The 22,942-nt window shown below is 37.9% G+C and overlaps 1 protein-coding gene across 1 annotated transcript in view; it reads right to left on the reverse strand.

The window, feature by feature from the left end:
- The window catches only part of ULK4 (unc-51 like kinase 4), a 601,253-nt gene that overhangs the window by 365,678 nt on the left and 212,633 nt on the right, over positions 1-22,942 (reverse strand). Inside the window, exons 28-29 of the mRNA XM_023727809.1 lie at positions 14,000-14,051; positions 13,758-13,902 (exon numbers count right to left, since the gene is read on the reverse strand). Coding sequence (XP_023583577.1) covers positions 13,758-13,902; positions 14,000-14,051 — 197 coding nt within the window. The remainder of the gene's footprint in view (positions 1-13,757; positions 13,903-13,999; positions 14,052-22,942) is intronic.

Below are 22,942 nucleotides of genomic sequence, written 5' to 3' on the forward strand. Positions count from 1 at the left end.
CAAAAAAAAAAAAAAAAAACCAGTGCCGTCAAGTCAGTTCCGAATCATAGCAACCCCATAGGGCAGAACAGAACTGCCAACCTTCTGATTAGCAGCCAAGCTTTTAACCACTGCGCCAAGTGCCTGGTATAAACACTGCTCAATTAGGTAGACTGAAGAAAATTGAAACGGCCTATCTTCACAACACTGGATTACTGTGAGAAGCTATCCTGAGGGATGTATGTGTAGGGGGAGGGTACTGTATCATAAAGAGGTCCACTCCGTCGGGATTAAGCCACAAATTCACATTTCACATCTCGATGGGGTGTAAATTCCAGAATATCCAAGGGATTTTAGAGGCAAATACAATGAGAAAGATTCTGCTATGTTAAAAATTAAAGTACATTACAAAAGCACATTAATTTAGTAAGTGTAGGGTTAGCTCAAGAATAAATCAAAAGTAAAGAAAGATGGCATTTAACATTAGAAGAGAGTTCTTGTAAAGAGGCTGAGGAATCAAGCCTTACCTTATGAAAATACATTCTCAACAAATTGAAAATTTTTACTTCATTAGAATACTAAACTGAGTAAATGTTTCCATAATCTTAGGTGATAAGGCAGATTGAGCATGACACCAAATGAGAACTGAGAAAAATATTTATAGCTTCAAAGTTATGAAAAATCAAATATTTCTCAATGGCAAAACCATGGTAAACAAGCCAAATGGGGGAAAAATTACTTGCACAATGTTGGTAAAAAACAAAGAGTAATATTCTTAATGTATAAAGAGCTGTTGGAAGCCACTCTACATTGTACCTGAAAAAATGGGCAAAATCCACCTAAGAAGAACATAAATGGCCAAGAACACAGGTGGAAATGGTCAACTCCATTAAGTGCTGAAGGAATACAAGTTAAGAAGGGTACATAAAATGCTAAAAACTGTAAGTTAACTACCCCTTCCTTATAAATCAAAAAAACCAAACCCGTTGCTGTCGGGTTGATTCCAACTCATAGTGACCCTATATGACAGAACAGAACTGCTCCATAGGGTTTCCAATAAGCAGCTGGTGGATTTCAACTGCTGATCTTGGGGTTAGCAGCTGAGTTCTTAACCACTGCATCACCAGGGCTCTCCCCCTTTCTTACAGAAGTCGATTAATTCATTTTTCATAAAAGGAAACTGGCAGTATAAACTATGGTCTTTAAAAACAACTGGCAAAACATATCAAATGCCTTTCAACTGTACATAATTTTTGACACAGTGATTCCACCCCTAGAGTCAACAAAACAAAGTTGTCCAAAGATACAGCTATAAAAATAGTGTTTGCAGCATTACATATAATAGTGAAACACTGCAAAAACCCCAGACGTCCCGTAATAAGTGGAGATCGTTCAAATAATTTATAGTAGATCTATGAAGTGGATGCAGATAACAAGACAGTCAATACAACAGTACAATATAAACGTAGATATACAAATATAGATATTCACAGTATGATGTCTGAGAGTAAGAGGAAGAGACAGGTTCCAAGCAGGAAATTTCAGAAAGTACTAAGTAAATCTCTCCAGGAACGGAGAAACAATACAAAGGAGCAAGAAGATATTAACATAAAATAGTAGGCAAGAGGCAAAACACCAAGAATCTTGAATGGCTAGATAAGTACTGTTAATGTTATTTTCTACAACCTATAAGTCTAAAGGTTTCAAAGCAAGGGAATGATATAAGGAAGCCAGCGTGCTAAAATGCAAATCTAAGAGAATTTAAGATGGAGCCAGAGCTTTAAGAACTTCAAGGAAGACGTGTTAGGCTTTGTTACAGACTGAATTATGTTCCTCTAAAATATGTATTGTAATTCCTAACCTCTATTCCTATCCTCACAACTGGACCAATGAGCAACATCATGATAAACAGAGAAAAGACTAAAGTTGTCAAGGATTTCATTTTACTTGGATCCACAATCAACACCCATGGAAGCAGCAGTCAGGAAATCAAAAGACCATTGCATTGGGCAAATCTGCTGCAAAAGATCTCTTTAAAGTGTTGAAAAGCAAACATGTCACCTTGAAGGCGAAGGTGCACCTGGCCCAAGCCATGGTATTTTCAATTGTGTCATATGCTTGCAAAAGCTGGACAATAAATAAGGAAGACTGAAGAATTGACGCCTTTGAATTGTGGAGTTGGAGAAGAATACTAAATATACCATGGACTGTCAAAAGAATGAACAAATATGTCTTGGAAGAAGTACAACCAGAATGCTCCTTAGAAGGAAGAACGGTGAGACTACGTCTTACATACTTTGGACATGTTGTTAGGAGGAATCAGTCCCTGGAAAAGGACATCATGCTTGGTAAAGTAGAGGGTCATCGAAAAAGAGGAAGACCCTCAACAAGACAGATTGACACAGTGGCTGCAACAATCGGCTCAAGCATAACAATGATTGTGAGCACAGCGCAGGACCGAGCAATGTTTCATTCTGTGGTGCATAGGGTCACTATGAGTTGGAATCGACTTGATGGCACCTAACAACAACAACACGACTTTGGTTATAATCCCATTTGGGAATGGGTTGTCTTTGTTATGTTAATGAGGCAGGATTAGTGTTGGATATATTTTGAGTTAATCTCTTTTGAGATATAAAAGAGATTAAAGCAAGCTAGGAAACAGAAATGGCTGGGAGGCAAAAGGAGAAGATGAAGAACGCCACATGAAGATCACCCAGGAGTGGAAGCTCAAAGAGACAGGATCTTCCTCCACAGCTGACCAAGACAAAAAGCTTTCCCCTAGAGTCAGCACCCTGAATTTGAACTTCTGGCCTCTTAAACTGTGAGAAAATTAATGTCCATTTGTTAAAGCCACCCAGTTGTGGTATTTCTGTTATAGCAGCACTAGATAACTAGGACAGGGTTACATAAAGAGGAAGCTGTCAAAGGCATTCATAAAGATGAAATCTACCTTTGGAGAAGGCTAAGGACTTTACCCTGGACGCTGTAAGAAGGGGTAGAGAACCTACTCTTTTTGGCATTTTCTGTACTAGTCTCTTCCAAATTTGAACTAGGTGACATCTTCAGTCAACTCTAAAATTTCAAGAAATGAGATAGGATATAAATCAAATAAACAATTGATATCTTAAGGACTTTCCAGTCTTGTGATTTTATGTGACCTGAGTTCTATGCGATTTTCTTTCATTTTGCATGCATGCATAGATATTTAAGTACATAAATGGATACATAAGCGGATGGAGAAATGGAAAGAAGGGTGGATATATGCATACATACGGACATATATACATACACACATATATATAAAATTTCCTTTCTTAAGTGTGAGAAAGATACATATAACTTCAAGTAAGTGTTAAGTATAATTTCAGGTAATAAGCCCCTAACCTCTTTTGGTTTCTTCAATAAGATCAGCAACAATTTTTCATTATGAAGGCCTGAAAGGCTTCGAGAAAGCAACATTCAAGGTTCACAAAATAGTATCCAAACAGCTAGAGAGAGAGAAATACTCTGATTCAGGGAGATCAAAGAGTATTTATCCTTATGCCCTATTACTCTTAACTCCCAAATTATCTCAATTTAGATTATCATTGGTTGTATAAAAATAAATAAATCACTGTGCCAAAAGTACAAATTTGGGTACAGACACAAAACATTACAAAATGATTAAGTAAAATGAACAAAGCAGAACATTATGCTGCCTTTTTTCTGACACAAAACCATAAGTTGAATTTTATCTATAAAAAATGATCTAAGGAGAGGTCAAAAATATTTCTTTCTATTCTAATTCCCCAAAACAGCCAAGTTCATGTCTATTTGAACATAGGAAGCCTGTGACTAAGGAAGACAAAGAAGCAATGCAGAACCATCGGGATACCCTCTAAGCCACCAGCACGGGCATTAGGAAGCCAAACTCACAATGTTTGCTGGACAGTATACCTAAGATCGTGGCTACTAACCAAAAGGCTGGCAGTTTGAATCCACCAACCGCTCCTTGGGAACCCTTTGGGGCAGTTCTGCTCTCTCCTATAGGGTTACTATGAGTCAGAATCGATTCGACGGCAACAGCTTTTTATACCTAAGACAGCTCAACAGCTCAACATACATTATGTTGCCACTAATGGAATCCACTTACAAATCCCAACTTCTAAAAGGAAATACGATTTCTAATTTGTAAGGAAAAGCTTCCTTTCTTAGACTCTAAAAAGTCTTCATAATTTAGGAAGATTTTAAAGGTCAAGTGAGAATTATAAAAAGAAAAGTAGCACTCATTTTCCCCAGGAGAGAAGTGTCAAGTGTCACACCATCATAAAGATATTGCAAGCATGTTTACATTGAGGCAATATCTTTGAAATATAAAACACTCAAAGTTAAAAGGAAAATGGAAACTTGGATATACTTTGCTCCAATCTACCAAAGGCAAATCATATAGTAAACCTTTCCCATGGTGCACGACCTCAGTTCAAGCCTCCCCTGATGACCCTATCTAAAACATCCCCTCCCACAGTTCCCTTCCCATCAATCTCTATTCCCTTACCTTTTTATGTTTGTTTTTCTTCACAACACTTACAGTTAACTGAAATTATCTCACATATTTACACTTTTGTTTACGACTTTCTCTCACCCACTGGTGTAAGCTCTCTGAGGGGCAGGGACTCAGTCCTTCCACCATTGTATCCCTAGTATTTGGCACAGAGAAGTGAATTAATTAACTAAAAAAAGGGACAGAGGGAGAGAAAAAGGAAGGACAAAAGTGTCTTAAACTGTATGTGTAAAATCAACAATGTAGTACAAATTATTTACATTTGTATGAATATTAAAATTATCTCTTCCTCAAGAATACCAAAGGTGTGTTTCTTAAGTGAAAAGCCTGGTCCTATTTACAGTAAAATACTGAAGAGAAATGCCCTCACCTTATGTAGAAAGTGTCAGAAAAAAAATGTTCAAATCATCATCAGAAGACTTTAGTATTAAGATTTCATTGATAACTTTGATATTAAATTTCTGAGAGGTGCCGATTTTAATTAAAAAGGTCAATTTAGGTTTAAGTTCCATTAAATATTGCATCTTCTCTTGTGCATGAACATTTAGAATTAAATCTTGTCTCTCATCTGAATAAAAATCTTGGTTCATAATTTTCTGAGTATATGTGGTACCTTTCTTCCTGAAAGAGAGGAAAACCTTTTCTCATTAGTCATACAGATAAGTCAGTTACACTGTTGGCATTCTGTCATGAAGAAAGAAAGGAAAAAAAATGAAGGAGGGAAGGAGGGAGGGAAGTTAATGGCAGGGCCCAGGTTTGAATCCAAATATCATATTCTAGTCACAAGACACAGATTACCAATGGCCTACATCATCACCAACTTTAATAAGTAGAGAGTTATGCCAGGCTGGAGGCAAAGAAGGAAGTCAGAAGATATGCAGCTCAACGGGGATTTCACGAACCATTGCTGGCTGGAAGACAGAGGGGGCCAAGTGAGAAGAAATGTGGGCGACTTTAAGGAACACAGAGACTTGAGTCCTACGAATGCAAGGAACTCAATTCTGCCAACAACATGAATGAGCTTGGAAGTCGACTTCAGCCCAGAGTCTCCGTATGAGGGCTCAGCCCAACAAACACCTTGATTTCAGCCATGTGAGACGCTGAGCAGAGACCTGATGTACTAAAGCTCAGGGTTTCCCCACGGCCTGTGACCTGAGGACACAGAATCAGACCACCATACTAGACTTCTGACCTACAGACCTGAGAGCTAATAAATGGGTGTTGTTTTAAGCCACTAAGTTTGTAGTAAATTGTTAAGCAGCAATAGAAAACTAATATACCTACAGTTTAATTTTCCTATATTAGCTAATACTTACAATTCAAAGTTACATAAAAGTTTTGATGGTTAGCATGCTTTTCTTGTTTCTGATTTTAATGGAAGTGCCTTTAATTAAGCAGTATGTCTAAAATTGTGATCAAAGGAGCACCAGAGTTCTGGCAGACGTTAATAGGCAGGCCACGGGAAAGGCTGTCCTAAGGGCACAGAACATTGGGAAACTCTGAGCTTTAGAAGGTTAAATAGCTGAACTGTAAAATTCAAAAGTAGAGGAATAAGCAAGTCTTCACAAATAATTGGCAGAAAGTTCCATGAAGGCAGAGGCTGTGCCTATCTTGGTCATTATTATATTCCCATAAAAAAAATACCAATTGTCTTAGTCATCTAATACTGCTCTAACAGAAATACCACAAGTGGATGGCTTTAACAAAGAGAAGTTTATTCTCTCACAGTCCAGTAGGCTACAAGTCCAAATTTAGGGCATCAGCTCCAGGAGAAGGCTTTCTCTGTCAGCTCTGGAGGAAGGTCCTTGTGATGCATCAGTCCTTCCTTGGTCTGGGAGCATCTCAGCACAGGAACCTCAAGTCCAAAGGACGTGCTCTGCTCGCTTCTCTCTTTATATCTCAAAAGAGATTGGATTAAGAAACTATTTAATCCTGTAAACCTTATCAGTATAACCTCATCATAGTGAGAGAGTTTACAACACATAAGGAAATCATGTATAACCTCATCATAGTGATAAAGTTTACAACACATAAGGAAATCACATCAGATTTACAAAATGGTAGACAATCACACCATACTGGGAATCACGACCCAGCCAAGTCGACAGATATTTTTGGGGGACACAATTCAATCCATGACACCAATGAAACAAGATATATTCAATTAGCAATGGATGAATGAATGAGCTGAGAGAAAGCATTCTTTTCCAACTTATCTCACGTAACTCTCATATGTAGACTTTCTGCTGGAAACAGGCTGACCTGCTTACTGCCCATTTAGTCTGCCTCTTCCACCACTTTGCTCACCCTACCCTTACCTGGGATGCCCACTCCCTTTCAATCTCCTATCCAATCATACCCAGATTTCAAAGTCTAACTCAAGACCCATCTCACTACAAATGCTATCATAATCCTGTGCATGTAATAGGCTAACAAATACTTATAACTAAAGTTCATCTCTATAGAAAGTAAAGCATGTACACTGAGAGGAGGTAACAGTTCTTTGATATTAATTCATAAAATAAGTAATTCAGTTATATTTATAATAGACATTTATTCTTACAACTGATTATTTGTTCCTATTACACAGTAGTTCTGATAAGCACCAGGAACACATGTATTATAGGGCACTTAATGCTGTTATCATTGAGATGGTCCCTGACTCATGGCAACCCCACCCACAACAGGATCAGATCATTGTGATCCACAGAGTTAGCACTTGCAGATTTTCAGAAGTAAATTGCCACGCTTTTCTTCCTTAAGTCTGGAAGCTCTGCTGAAATCTGTTCAGCATCAAAGCAACATACAAGCCTCTTTACTAACAGACAAGGAGTAGCTGAGCTTGAGGTACCTTGGTCAGGAATCAAACGCAGGTCTCCAGCATGTTGTTGTTGTTGTTAGGTGCTGTAGAGTTGGTTATGACTCATAGCAACTCTATGTAACACAGAACAAACACTGCCCAGTCCTGCACCATCCTCACAATCGTTGCTATGCTTGAGTCCATTGTTGCAGGCACTGTGTCAATCCATCTCATTGAGGGTCTTCCTTTTTTTTGCTGACCCTCTACTTTACCAAGCATGTCCTCTCCAGGGACTGGTCCCTCCTGATAACATGTCCTAAGTACGTGCGTGAGATGAAGTCTCACCATCCTTGCTTGTAAGGAGCATTCTGGCTGTACTTCTTCCAGGACAGATTTACTTGTTCTTCTGGCAGTCCATGGTATATTCAATATTATTTGCCAACATCGTAATTCAAATGCATCAATTCTTCTTTGGTCTTCCTTATTCATTCTCCAGCTTTCACATGCATATAAGGCAATTGAAAATACCATGGCTTGACTCAGGCACACCTTAGTACTCAAAGTGACATCTTAGCTTTTTAACACCTTAAAGAGGTCTTTTGCAGCAGATTTGCCTGATGCAATACATCATCTGATTTCTTGACTACTGCTTCCATTGGTGCTGATTGTGGATCCAAGTAAAATGAAATCCTTGACAACGTCAATATTTTTACCATTTATTATGACGTTGCTTACTGATCCAGTTGTGAAGATGTTTGATTGCTTTATACTGACAAGTAATCCATACTGAAGGCTGTAGTCTTTGATCTTCAGCAGTAAGCCCTTTAAGTCCTCTTCACTTTCAGCAAGAGAAGTTGTGTCATCTGCATATTGCAGGTTGTTAACAAGCCTTCTGATGCCCCACTGTTCTTCATAAAGTCCAGCTTCTCGGATTATTTGCTCAACATACAGACAGAATAAATATGGTGAAAGGATACAACTCGGACCCACACCTTTCCTAATTTAAAACCACACAGTATCCCCTTGTTCTGTTTGAATGACTGCATCTTGGTCTATGTACAGGTTCCTTACGAGAACAATTAAGTGTTCTGGAGTTCCCATTCTTTGAAACATTATCCATAATTTGTTATGATCCACACAGTCAAATGCCTTTGCATAGTCAATAAAATACAGGTAAATATCTTTCTGGCATTCTCTGCTTTCAGCCAAGATCCAACTGACATCAGCAATGATATCTCATGCTCCACCTCCTCTTCAGAATCCGGCTTGAATTTTGGGCAGTTTCGTGTCGATGTACTGCTGCAACCACTTTTGAGTTATCTTCAGCAAAATTTTACTTGCGTGTGATACTAATGATATTGTTCGATAATTTCCACACTCTGTTGGGTAACCTTTCTTTGGAATGGGCAAAAATATGGATCTCTTCCAGTAGGGTGGCCAGGCAACTGTCTCCCAAGTTCGTGGCATCGATGAGTGAGCACCTCCAATGCCGCATTCCTTTGTTGAAACATCTCAATTGGTATTCTTTCAATTCCTGGAGCCTTGTTTTTCTCCAATGCCTTCAGTGAAGCTTGAACTTCTTCCTTCAGTACTATCAGTTCTTGATCATACGCTACTTCCTGATATAGCTGAACATCGACCTATTCACTGGCCCATTGTTTCAGTACAGTGATTCTATGTATTCCTTCATCTTCTCTTGATGCTTCCTGCGTCGTTCAATATTTTGCCCATAGAAACCTTCAATATTGCAAGTCCAGGCTTGAATTTTTTCTTCAGTTCTTTCAGCTTGAGAAATACTGAACGTGTTCTTCCCTTTTGGTTTTGTAACTTCAAGTCACTGCATGTTTCATTGTAATACTTTGTCTTCTTGAGCTGCCCGTTGAAATTTTCTATTCAGCTCTTTTACTTCATCATTTCTTCCATTAGCGTTAGCTACTCGACATTCAAGAGTAAGTTTCAGAGTCTCTTCTGACATCCATTTTGGTCTTTTCTTTCTTTCCTGGGTTTTTAATGACTTCTTGCTTTCTTCATGTATGATGTCATCCTACAACTCAGCTGGTCTTCAGCCGTTAGTGTTTAATGTGTCAAATCTATTCTTGAGATGGTCTCTAAATTCAGGTAGGATATACTCAAGGTTGTATTTCAGCACTCGTGGACTTGTTTTAATTGTCTTCAGTTTCAGCTTGAACTTGCACATAAGCAACTGATAGTCTGTTCCACAGTTGGCCCCTAGCCTTGATTTGACTGGTGATATTGAGCTTCTCCATCATCTCTTTCCACAGATGTAATCAATATGATTCCTGTGTATTCTATCTGGGAAGGTCCACAGGTATAGTCACTGTTTATGTTGTTGAAAAAAGGAATTTCCAATGACTAAGTCATTGTTCTGCAAAATTCTATCATGCGACCTCCAGCGTCATTTCTATCAAGAACATATTTTCCAACTACTGATCCTTCTTCGTTTCCAACTTCCACATTCCAATCACTAGTAATTATCATTGCCTCTTGATCATATGTTTGATCAATTTCAGACTGCAGAAGTTGGTAAAAATCTTCATTTTCTTCATCTTTTGTATTCGTAGTTGGTTCATAAATCTGAATAATAGTCGTATTAACTGGTCTGCCTTGTAGACATACGGATATTATCCTATCACTGACAGTGTTGTACTTCAGGATAGATCTTGAAATGTTCTTTTTGATGATGAACCTGATGCCATTCCTGTTCAATTTGTCATTCCCAGCATAGCAGACCACATGATTGTTTGATTCAAAATGGCCAATACCAGTCCATTTCAGCTAGTGCCTAGGATATTGATATGTATGCATTCCATTTCATTTTTGACAACTTCTAGTTTTCACTGGCCTATTGTTTCAGAAGTAGAACGCCAGGTCCTTCTTCCTAGTCTGTCTTAGTCTAGACGCTCCACTGAAACATGTCCACCATGGGTGAACCTGTTTATAGTGGGCTGAAATACTGGAGGCATAGCTTCCAGTGTCACAGCAACATGCAAGCCACCAAAGTACAACAAGCTGATAAACAAGTGGTGGTCTTCGGCATGGAGGGCAAGAATTCTACCAGTGAACCTCCACTGCCCTCTATGGTACTTAATAAGAACACACTATTTTCCCCCCTAAGAATTTTGTCAGAGCTACTAGAAAAGACATCCACTCTTTCTCTTAGATCTTCTCCCAGGAGCCATTTAAACATGCAATGGAAAGAGCTTGTCTGAGAACAAAGCCACTTATTTGTAGGCAGACTAGAGAGATGAGGAAAAAGACACATTTACAGAGTAGTGCTGACATAATTTAGACCCTTGAACCCAGCTGTATTTGATGCCAGCACAACTTTTTTACTTCTGTCATGTGAACAAATAAATGTTGAAAGTTAACTTGATTTGGGAGCTACTGTTTCCAAATAAAACAGTTTTGACTAATATGGTAACTTCATGTGAAAACTGGGAGCCTAATATGCATGCCTGAAAAGACTGTCACCTTAGCTTTGCCCAAAGTATTGCATAAGGTCAAAGAAGGATTAAAACATAAATAAAATGAATAGTATCAACATTAATATGCCTATTTCCTAAATTGAAGTGGATGCCATATAGCTCCTATAAACTCCAGAAACTTCATAATTCATAAGGCATTATATATAAATACTCTTGGAGAACATAAATTTTCCATTATTAGCATTTCTAAACTTCTTATAATTACCAAGAGCTATTGTCAAAGACCAAACCCCTGGCCAAGGTTTCCAGTTTTACAGAGTCAAAGAAACTGAATGAACACATTGCTTACATCTCATTTCTAGAAATGTTTAGATAACATTTATTAAGCCCTTACTATATATGCCAGGTGGTTACAATAAGCATTATTTAATGGCCACTTCGATGAAGTATGTACTACTATAATCTTCATTTTCAAGATTAATAGGAGAGATTAAAATAACATGCCTAATAATAATGGTAGTAGTAGTGAACATTTCTATGTCTCAGACACTGTATTGTTTTACAAGCAGCATCTTATTTAATCTTTATAACTGTATTCTGAGGTAGATACCGTTATCCCCAATTCTATAGATGAGGAAACTGAGGCTTACGGCCTGAGATGCAATGACAATAATTGACACTTCCCACAGGAATCTGTCAGTGAAAAACATCCACACCTCATATCCCAATAAACTCCATGCCATTATCCTAAGTGCACATCTGCTCTGTTTAATAAAAACTGGAACTCATCTACATTGTGTATGTTCTTGAATTGCCATGTGGTTTACATCTGTATTTTCTTCTTAATTCCTCATCTCTGGAAAGGGTAAAGATGCACATTAAAGGAAATGCATACTATTTATTCCAGCTCAAAAGAAAGAAACAGAAACAAAAAAAGCGACACTTAATACAAAGTAATCACGTTTCATTTTACAAACTGTTCCAACATTGGGCAGGTGTCAAACGTGAAGAAATTTTATTTCAGATCTGCAGAACTGGTAACAAGTTATTACTAAACTGAAGTACTAGTAGAATAAATCCTGCACCTCTTATAAGGGTCATGTCTCAGGACTTAGACAGCAGACAGGCAAAGGATATCATTTTTTAAAATCATATTTTGTGCAAAAAACTATTTTAGGCATTTTCTTGTCAGAATGCATGAGATTATTTACAAGTAGTTTTAGAAGCATAAAGTGGCACTGAAAGCATTAACTAATTAATCCCATGAGAGGAGACTCTGATCTTTTACTTAACCACAGAATTATAAACCATATATCCACATATACCCACATATACATATACAATAAAATGCAATAAAAAATATATTTATTGATAGTATATTACTGAGAAAGTGCCACATGACAAAGTTTTTTTTCACATAAATAATCATTTTCTTATTTTGGGTATCAGAAGTATTCTTATTGTATATATTCTTTAACAAGAGTCTCCCTGAAACCAGCTACTGAAGAGCAAGAAGAAAACAAAAAAGCAATCAAACAAGAGACTGACCCTTAAAAATCAATGTGTTTGATTTTTTTTTTAATAAATCAAGCCACTGGGGATCAAGCTAAGCCTCCAATCAGTCAAAACAGGCCCCTTCAGCTGGTAGGAGGGCCGGCATACTGGCTGACACACTTGTAAAACGTACCTTCCTAAACCAACTAGGGTAGGAGTCCTGGTGGCAGTGGTTAATGAAGCACACGGCTGCTAACTGATAGGTCAGTGGTTCGATCCCACCAGCTGCTCTGCAGGAGAAAGATGTGGCAGTCTGCTTCTGTAAAGATTACAGCCTTGGAAACCCTATGTAGAGGTTCTACTCTGTCCTATAGGGTCGCTATGAGTTGGAATCGACTTGACAGCAACGGGTTTGGTTTTGTTTGGCCTGGTTTAAACCAACCAGGAGTGGTTGAGTCGTTCCTCTTCAGCAATTACCTTTTTTTTTTTTAATGGTAAACCTACTTTTTTGCAAGAAAGTTCAAACCTGTTAACACTGGCCAAAATCAGAAAGTAAACAAATTTAATTTCCATAGTGTGATAATTGATTTTTTTTTTTTTAAATGAGAACAGGAGATCTTGAGGAGTTGAACAAATAGGGAGGTGAATTCGGTGAAGTCACCATTCTTAAAAGCCTGCTGAGCTGACTCAAGGTTCAGCCCAGGCCCTGAAGGATGCCATGATAATGCATGCTTTCTAATGCATGACACCCGAGCCAGCATTTGTTAAATACTGTAAAAAAAAAAAAAAAATCTTCCATAATGTACCGTATGGCAAATATTTTTTTTTTTTTAACTTGCTTTTATTTGCTAAAATTCACAGTGTCCCTTGAACTCTAAGTGACAGGCTTCAGTCTCACACACCTGCATCGTGCTCTCTGTAATCGTTCTGATGAGTGTTTGCCGCGGCAGCGGTAAAGTCAAAGGAAAATATAACACCTTTCCATTCACAAATACTCATTATCTGTTCCCCTCCTTCCTACCCTACACACACACACACACACAAATTCCTGTTTGTAACTGAACTTAACTTCCATGCCAAGAATCTGGAGGAGGAAAGATTTCCTTCCATCCCTACTATTTGTGAGTAGGGCCAGGATAAGTCCTAATCTCATGTTCCAGCTGTCTTCTAATATTGACCTTGAATCACAAACCTCAGCCACTGAGCCATGAACACCTTTAAATCTGCATGACCTCAAAGTCATGTACCTCACTCAGAGATACAGCATTTAGATACTGCTCTAAATGGCTGTTTTTGAATACAGACTAAGACTCTTCTGGGTCCAGTGTAATAGTTACTGCCTCTGTTTCTAGACCTCTTTGTATAGTGAGTCCACAAGCATTTGGGCTTAAATATAAGGACACTGAGGCCCACGACCCCATCATTGGACCCAGTTTGACAGAAGCATCCTAGATATCAACACTTCTCCACATTAGTAGAGCAGCATAGTACTTACTGAGGAAGTAAGACATCTCTAACGAGAGCCAGAAGATTGCTGTCAGAATCAAGGCTCGCCTCCTTCTTGTCATCCCCAACCTCCTGGTTCACGAGTAGAGATGTGGTTTCTGAGAGCAACCGCAAGCTGAAGAGCCTCCACTCCACTTGAAAGAAACAAATGCCAAGAATGTGACTACATGCAGATGGAATGAAAACAGAATGTGTAACTGATAGAATTCTCGTTGATGTGGTCACACTTACCATTTTGGCTTTGAACCAGGGAGACCAAGGGCGGCAGGATATAATCAACAACCTAAAACAAAGGATGTACAAAATTTGGTTCTAATGTTTTCAAAATCAAAACAGATATTAATCACTATCTATGCCTTCTCCACTGACAGAATCAAAGAAACAGGGAAAAAAATCAATTAAATTTATCCTGGATTTAAACTCTCCATAAAAACATTTAATAAACCATCAAGCTCATTTAACTCTGAAAAAGTCCTCAAGTCAAAATGATATTATGATCACCAAAAGACTAATTCTCAAACTTTTAGAGTTTATGAAAAGAACTTTAATGTAGAATGCAAAATCTGGTTGGCATAGATTGGCATTAAACCATCAAATTAATATGTATAAGCTGATGATCATACTTAAGTTATAAGCTAAACGACAATCAAAGTGTTGGAGGAAAAAAAGAGACATGTAATCCTCATGTTTTATCAAGTACATTAAAGACCTATGACAAGTTAATCTTGGTTATTTTTAGACACAGACTCAAAAAATGTAAATCCATTACACAAAACAATGCCATAGTTTCACCAGTTAAAACAGGGCACAGTCAAATACACTCTGAAATTTACCCAAAAATAATAAATTTTTTCCCCAAAATACTGATTAAAGAAAAAAGGACAAATCAATGCTTAAGTCTAATTTTGAAACCTACTATCTCATTTAATGGAATCTTCTGGAGGAAATAAACAAAATTCCTGTTGATTGCACTGAATTTATACCTAAGCCCCATGCTTGTTCTCTCTATACTGATGAAAGGTCAGGGGAAGCTATTACAGTCAAATGCCATCTTGGTGTCCAAACCAACAAAAGGATGTCCTGCCCAGGTAAGCATCTCCACTCCTAGGTGGCAACCCATCTAAAGTAACTTGTTTTATTCTCCATTTCATGTAATAAGTTTATATGTAATATAGTGAAACCTGTGAGAGCCAAAACTCGCAACAAGCTGAAATTGCCTTGTTTTTCCAGGTCTCGCAAGTTTTCTGCCTTCCACAGGGTGCAGTCTTACCACTTTTCTATCGCTCGTTTTAGTGGAAAATATCTGAGCTATCCTTCTGACAGGCTTCTGCCTTACACAGGTTTCATATATCGCAGGTTTTACTGTATCATATCTAGGTATTTGTACAAGGACCCTAAGAACCCAGAATGATTCCGTCACTCCTCTTCCACAAGAGATGGCACAACACTCTCAAAGCACAGATATCATGCTCCATCACGGTATTTTGAGAAAAATGCTAAATTTCCAGTTTTGGCAAAATCAGACACTATGTAATGGAAAAAATACATCCCACTATCAACACAATCAACATCTATTTTATACCTTTGAGAGGTTATGTTAGGAGAGGGGAGAGATTGAAAATAAATGAACTAACTGTCCAATTCAAAAAGTTTGAAAAAAAACCACAACTGGGCATGGCCAAAAAACCAAAAATGTCAGATAAAAGATGACTGACTGCACAGAAGTCAATAGTATTCCTATATACCTACAACAACCAATTAAATATAATAATTGAAAAAAGATGCCATTTGTGAGAGCAACAAAATTCTAAGATACATATGACATCATGCTCTTTATAGAAAAAATATGTAGATTACTTAAAGGTACTATAGTCATTCATGGGAAGATTCACAGCAGTCAATTCTCTGCAAATTAATCTGTAATTCCAATGCAACACAAGTAAGACCCACATAAGTAAATATATATGCACATACAAGCATAAAATAAATGATTTAGACTAGCTGACAGTATGTAAGTTGAGATTAGTAAGAGGATTTTATTATCACTATCAGAACTTAACAGCTACTAGGATACAAGAAAAATGAGCCCATTTATAAACATAAAATACCAAAAACAAAACAAAAATCAAACCCATTGCCACTGAGTGGATTTCAACTCACAGAAACCCTATAGGACAGAACTGCCCCATACAGGGTTTACAAGACCGGTGGCACACTGGTTAAGAACTCAGCTGTTAATCAAAAGTTTGGCAGTTCGAATCTACCAGCTGCTCCCTGGAAACCCTATTGGGCAGTTCTACTCTGTCCTATAGGGTCGCTATGAGTTGGAATCAACTCGATGGCAACGGGTTTGGTTTGGGTTTCATTTAATCTTTATGGAAGCAGATTGCCACATCTTTCTCCCACAGAGTGGCTAGTGGGTTTGAACTGCCAACCTTTCTGGTAGCAGTCCAGCGCTTTAACCGTTGTGCCACCATGACTCCCTGCACATCAGTTACTGCAAATGATTTTCAACGGCATGTCCTAAATGGAGTGAATATCTGTGACTTCCGGATGCTAAAGACAGCCCTAGGACATTTAAGCTAAATGATGAGAAATGTGCTAAAATATGTAAAAAACATTTTCATCTCTAAACCTTACTTCATTTGTTCATCAACAAAGCCACTGATGCCCAAGAAGATGCTGTGTTTATAATTTAGCAAACTTACTTTACATTTTAAGAAACATTAAACAATATGAGATACTAGAAGTTCAGCAGCTTTAAACTATAAATAACTATGTAATCACATTGCAATGTTCTTCTTTTCAAAAGGAAAAAAGAAATAACACTCTTATAACCTATGAAAGAGTGTAATTCAAAACTTACCCATATATGATGAAAAGTATGTTTTATGATCTTTACTATTTTTGTAGATGGGTCACTTTCATTTTTTGTTTATTTTACCAATGAAATTAAATCATTTGAAAATTGAAGTTTACTTTTCTAAGAACTCAACTAAAATTCTTATTCTGTATTTGAAAATTAATCATCACTGCCTTTATTTCAGTAGACCTTAAAAAATCTGGTACGTCTGTCTGACAGTACAATAATTTATATGCTCCTATCAACTTCTAGTTCCCCTTTCTCAGCAAAAGGTAATGACAAAAATACACAATGGATTTGCTTAGGACAGGACTGCTACCTCTGGTAATGGTAGAATGGGTCACTCAGAACAACTTTTTTGAGGAGGAAAACTAAGAAAGCCAGACAAAACACTATTTAAATCTTCTTTACAATATTAGATAGTTAAATAGATGTTGAGGAAATACCACGGTCACATGAGATTGGCAAAAATTGAAAAGCTTGATAATATGATGTTGGTAAGGCTGTGGACAAGCAGGTACTCTCATACATTACTGGTAGGAAGGCAAAATGGTAGACTCTTATGTAAAGAACTCTGGCAACATCTAACAAAACTATATATGTATTTACCCTTTGATCCCACAATCACCCTTCCAAGAATTTACCCTGAAGATACACCTTCAACAACTAGAAATTACATACGCACAGATGATTTACTCTAGCACTGTTTATACTTGTAAAATATTAGAAACTACCTAAATGTCCAAACATAGGAGATTGATTGAATAAACCATGGTTCACATATACACAGTGGAGTATTATGACGCTGTAATAAATGAACAAGATCTCAATGAGCTGATACGGAGTAGTATAATTTCCAACATTTATTGTTAAATGAAAAAAGCAAAGTACAAAAAAGCATATATAGTATGTCACCTTTTGTGTAAAAAAGAAGGGGAAAGAGGGAAACATATTCTCTTTACAAAAGAAACACTGAAAGGATAAACGAGAAAACAATGAAGTTGATTACCTCTAAGAGTGGGGAGAGTAGGATGGTGATGGACTAGAAGGGATATATGTCTGAGGGAAGGGAGTGACACTGCTTTAAATTTATCTTTGTCCACAGTTTTGACTTTTGTAAGCATGCTAATATTCTACATATTCAAAAAATTAAAACCAACAAGGAAGGGAAGGGAAAAATAAAACCTAAAATTGAAAGCAAACTGAAATAAATCAAGCCAATTGTATTTCATATCAATACTATAACCACACTAAAAGGTTGGGAGGAGAAGAAGGAACCCAAATACCTCATGAACACAGTATTGACTACGTACCCTCAGTCTTGGGCGGCACTTAGTGGATGGCGAGTTGTGGGGGAGGGTTCTGCAAACAAATTCTGGGTCTCATTAGGTTTGTGTTTGTATTGGTTTAGGTGAAGTGATCCTATAAGTATTTCACATGTTATTATTAGATTGCAGGCGCACTGGTTGCACAGTAGTTAAAGTGCTCGGCTGCTAACCGAAAGGTCAGCAGTTCGAACCCACAAGCACTCTGCAGGAGAAAGATAGTGGCAGTCTGCTTCCGCGAAGGTTTACAGCCTTGGAAACCCTATGGGGCAGTTGTACTCTATCTTACAGGGTCACTATAAGTTGGAATAGACTCAACGGCAGTGGGTTTAGGTACTGGACTGAACGAATGAGAAAACGCAATGCTGCTGTTGGGAGCCAGACTTTTCAGTAAAAAAGCAGGGACACACGAATATAAAATGGGAAAAGGCAAAAAAGAACCACTTAGGGGCAGACTGGATTGGTAGATGTCAGTGTGAACTTACGATTTCAAAACACATGTATGTATATGTACATGCAGTCGTGTGTGCATGTATATATATAAGTATGTACATGTGTGTGTACATATATATATGTGCATGTTTATATGTGTACATATATTCATATATTTCCTAGCTCTGTGTTTTGGAACGGCCTAGAAGCTAAGACATTCTAGTAGAGAGCAGTACATTCAGTGACCCAATCTTGGTCTCCTATTATTATTCCCCACTAAAGGCAACCAGGATGCCTAAGAGAAATGACTGATTCCAGGGCCAGAGCAGAACAGTTACAAGCTGAACCTAGACCATCTTGTTGTACCAGAAAGAAAGCACTCACAAAATGATGGGGTATGTCACGAGGACACAGAAGCCAACTTTAAAGCGCTCATACTTGCCAAACTCTGGTATAATTTTAACACCAATTAAATATAGTAATGAATCATAAGCCATTGATAAAAATAGGAATCTGTACCAATCAGAATAATGGTCCTCCAAATAACAGTCCCTCCAAAATGCCTATATTCAAATCCCCAAAACCTGTGCACATGCTGCTACCTTACAGGGCAAAAAGAACTTTGCAAATGTGATTGAGTTAAGGATTTGGGGATGAGGAGATTATCCTGTAGTATCCAGGTGGATCCAATGTAATCACAAGGGTCCTTATAAATGGGAGGCAAAAGGGTCAGAGTCACAGAAGGAGATGTGATAATTTAAGCAGGGGCCAGAGAGAGGAGGATAAAGACAGTTATTTGAGGATGCTACACTGCTGACTTTGAATATGGAGAATGGGGCCACTAGCCAAGGAATGCAGACAGCCTCTAGAAGCTGGAAGAGGTAAGGAAACAGACTCTCCATTAGAATGTCCAGACAAAACACAGCCCTGCTGACACCTTGATTTTAGCCCATTGAGATGGATTTTAAACCTCTGACCTTAAGAACTCTGAGATAATAAAGTAGTGTTGTTTTAAGCCACTAAATTTGTGATAATTTGTTACAGAAGCAATAGGAAATGAATAGAGAATCCATGAGTCCATATCAATAAAAGATACATAGAAAAATAGACAACAGATAGTAGACAGATAAAAGGAAAATGAACTTTTGCTAATTCTGATCACTTAACTTTGCCAAAAAGGTAAAGGGTTACATTTACCAAGTCCTAAACCACCTTTTTTTCATATTTGTGTGATTTTAATTCAAGTATAACATACATACACTAAAGCGTACAAATCCTAAGTATAGAACTCATTTAATTTTCACAAAATTAACACACTCATGTAACTAGCACCCAGATCAAGCAACAAGATATTACCAGGCCATTCCTGATTTGATACAGATTAGTTTTGTCTGTTTTTAAACTTAATGCAGTTGGAATCATGGAAAACATTCTTTTTGTATTTGCTATTTTTAGCTCCCTATTAAGTTTGTGAGAATTAGCCATGTTGTTAAGCATAACTGTAGACGATTAATTTTCTTTCCTGTATAGTATTTCATCATATGATTACACCACAATTGATTTATCTACTAGACTGTTGATGGGCATGTATAGTTCCCAGTTTGGGCTATGAGTATTCTTGTATATGTGTTGTGGTGAACATACGTTCACAATTCTATTGAATATACATTTACAAGTATAATGGCTGAATTACAGCATATGTATGTTTAGTGACAGTAGCTACTACCAGTTTTCCAAAGTAGTTGTGCCAATTTACACTATATTGTGTAAATGTCCCATCTATACATTCTGAGAACTCCCGTTGCTCTCCATCTTCACCAACATGCAGTATTATCTAAAAAGTTTGATTTAATTAATCAAATTACTTAATATTTATTAGCTCCAGGCCTTTAGTTCAAGAATCTGCACAAAGGACAAACTTTTCACAAAAAGGTGTTAAGATTTAGCTTGTTTTTCAAAGTTACAGAAATAAGAATATATTTTAGGTGAATTATGTTGGTTATTGCCAGACTTTTCTAATAAAGAAATTTCATTTTTCCTTTTACTATTAATTACATTTTTTAAAACCATCATGAGTGGAAAAATAAATTCTCCTTATACACCAAATCAGTGTGGTATTTCTGACCGCTCTGTAGACCATGCTGATGATTTCCAACTCTGAGGCAATAAATGGTCTAAATTCTGAGAAAAACCTTAGTTAAGCACTTATGCTCAACAAGAATTAAATGCATTTAGCCACTGCCATATGATAAAAGTATTGATTAGGAGCCTTGAACACAGTTTGTGCTAACATTTCAAACAATTATACTCCTTGGGATATTGAATCTTCATCTTTGTATATTCCAGTCATGCTCAAGAAGAGGTAATTAGAGGATTTCCCATGAGTCAGACCATTGAAAAGCATTTTTTATGAAGTCTGTATGTTGCAATGATACTTTTTCTGTCACAATAGAGGCTCTGGTTTCAATAATTAGTATGCTAGCATTTCATGAGTAGAAAATAGATTAATTAAACTAATTAAATGTAAATATAGAAATTTCTAAATACTTGATCTTAACAAATCAGCTATGTAGTTATTGTTCTTTAGACAGAAGAATCAATAAGTAACACCAGAGGAAGTAGTATCTCAGTGAGATGCTGAGAACCACTGGTATGAAAATGATCATGACAGTGTTCCTAGGAATGGTGAGTTTGTTACTTAGACTACCTTTCTCACTGAAAACAATGAAAAATACCAGGTAAAGTATAAAAAATCAAAACCTAAAAACATTTATGATCTGAAAAGACAGCTGACAACTCTCAGACCAATTTCTGAATGAAAGACTGTAACTAGGGAATTAGGCAGAAAGCATGTGCCAACAATACAAACATGGGGCTTCAGTTGGGGCCACCGAGGCCAGAAGGATGGAGGTTTGGACCCACATCCTCCCAGCATATGGAGTTTTATCAGAGTTTCCTCACTCGGAGCTGTGGCCCCAGAGAAGGGGGTATTATGTCATCAGGGCAATGTAAACCCTGATGTAGTCAACAACTCCTCCACACACATTCTCCTAGGAAGTGCTGAGATGGTTGCCCTGGGAAAATATGGTCTCATACTTTTATTTTCGGGGATTTGCACACTGGGCAGAGAGAGGCTAGCTGACTATCCAAGTAATCTCAAAATATGACCTTGGTCTAGGGTAGCCTTGACTGCCAGGGACCCTAGGTGCCTGGCAGAAAGCAAACAGGAAGCCTCTCTTGGGGAGGAAACCTCCATACCAGGCCTCAGGAAACCTTTACAAATAGATTTCAAGGGCAATGACCACCAATCAGTACAAGATAATCAGAGCTACAAGAAAGCAAGATAATTTGAGTATAACAAGATATACCAGACACCACAGACAAAATGAGACTTTCACCGTATTCTAATAATGGAATTATCAGATATAGTGTAAAACAACTACATTTAACACATGTGAATAAATACATAACAAACTGTAAAATACCTACAGGGAAAAGGAAGCTCTAAACAGCAATACAGTAAATTTGAAAAAAGAAAAACAATTTCTAGCAATGGCAGAACTTCTATAAATAAAAAATTAAATTAAAAACTCAATGGCTATATTTGGCAGCAGCCTGGGCATAGTCGATAATAGAAATAGAGCAAATGAAATTACCCAGAATAAAACACAGAGAAAAATAAACAAACAGAATATACAGAAAAAAACAGGAAGAAGTATGGAAAGGGGGCAGAGCCAACATGTCGCCCTAGACAGACACATCATGCCATCCTTCTGCAGTAAAGACTTGCAAAACAGATACAAATGATAATTCTGGAATCCTAAGCATTAAATGAAGGGATAAAGAAATAGATCAAACACAGAATGGAAGAAGAAACTGAAGGAAAACAGAAAACAAGAAAAGAGACAGAGTTGAGGTCCCCTGTCAACTAACGCAGCACAGCATTGCCATCTTGAAGCACAACCGTCAATGACCTCAGACAAGCAGTACAGGAAAGCTACTTCACAGAGATCCCAACAGGAGACAGAGCACCCACCCCATAAGCCACTTTCCTCCTCCCTCCAGGCCATGCCATACCACCATGGCTAGAGAGCCACCAGACTGCCACTTTCTACCTCCCGCCTAGCCTCGTACACTACCTTTCCTGCTGACCCCAGGTCTGTCCTGCCTCCACCCTCCAGCTACCCCATTTTTTTTCTTTCTATTTCTCTCTTCTCTTTTCTTTGTTCCCCCTACCAATCCCCATACCCCACCCCCTTCCTGTCAGCCCTCGCGATGCCACTAAGACTAGAGCATCCCTGGCTCAGGCACACACTGCCCCTTCCCCTCCCACCACTCAACCAGCTGCTGAACAGAGGGAAGCAAGCCTGCACCACTCCCCATCTGACACCTCAGCCTATCTAGTGAGGGGCGGTGAATGTTCCCACACCACTGGACCAACGTGAGGGAGTGTCCGCCCAGTTTGCCCTCAGCCACTTCTCCAAACCAGTGTACAGTGAAGCGGGTTCGCCCTGCTTGCTGCTGTCTTGTCTACTCTAACAAGGTATACAGATA

The sequence above is a fragment of the Trichechus manatus genome, unplaced genomic scaffold, assembly GCF_000243295.1.
Source record: "Trichechus manatus latirostris isolate Lorelei unplaced genomic scaffold, TriManLat1.0 scaffold00001, whole genome shotgun sequence".
Taxonomy (NCBI): Eukaryota; Metazoa; Chordata; class Mammalia; order Sirenia; family Trichechidae; genus Trichechus; species Trichechus manatus.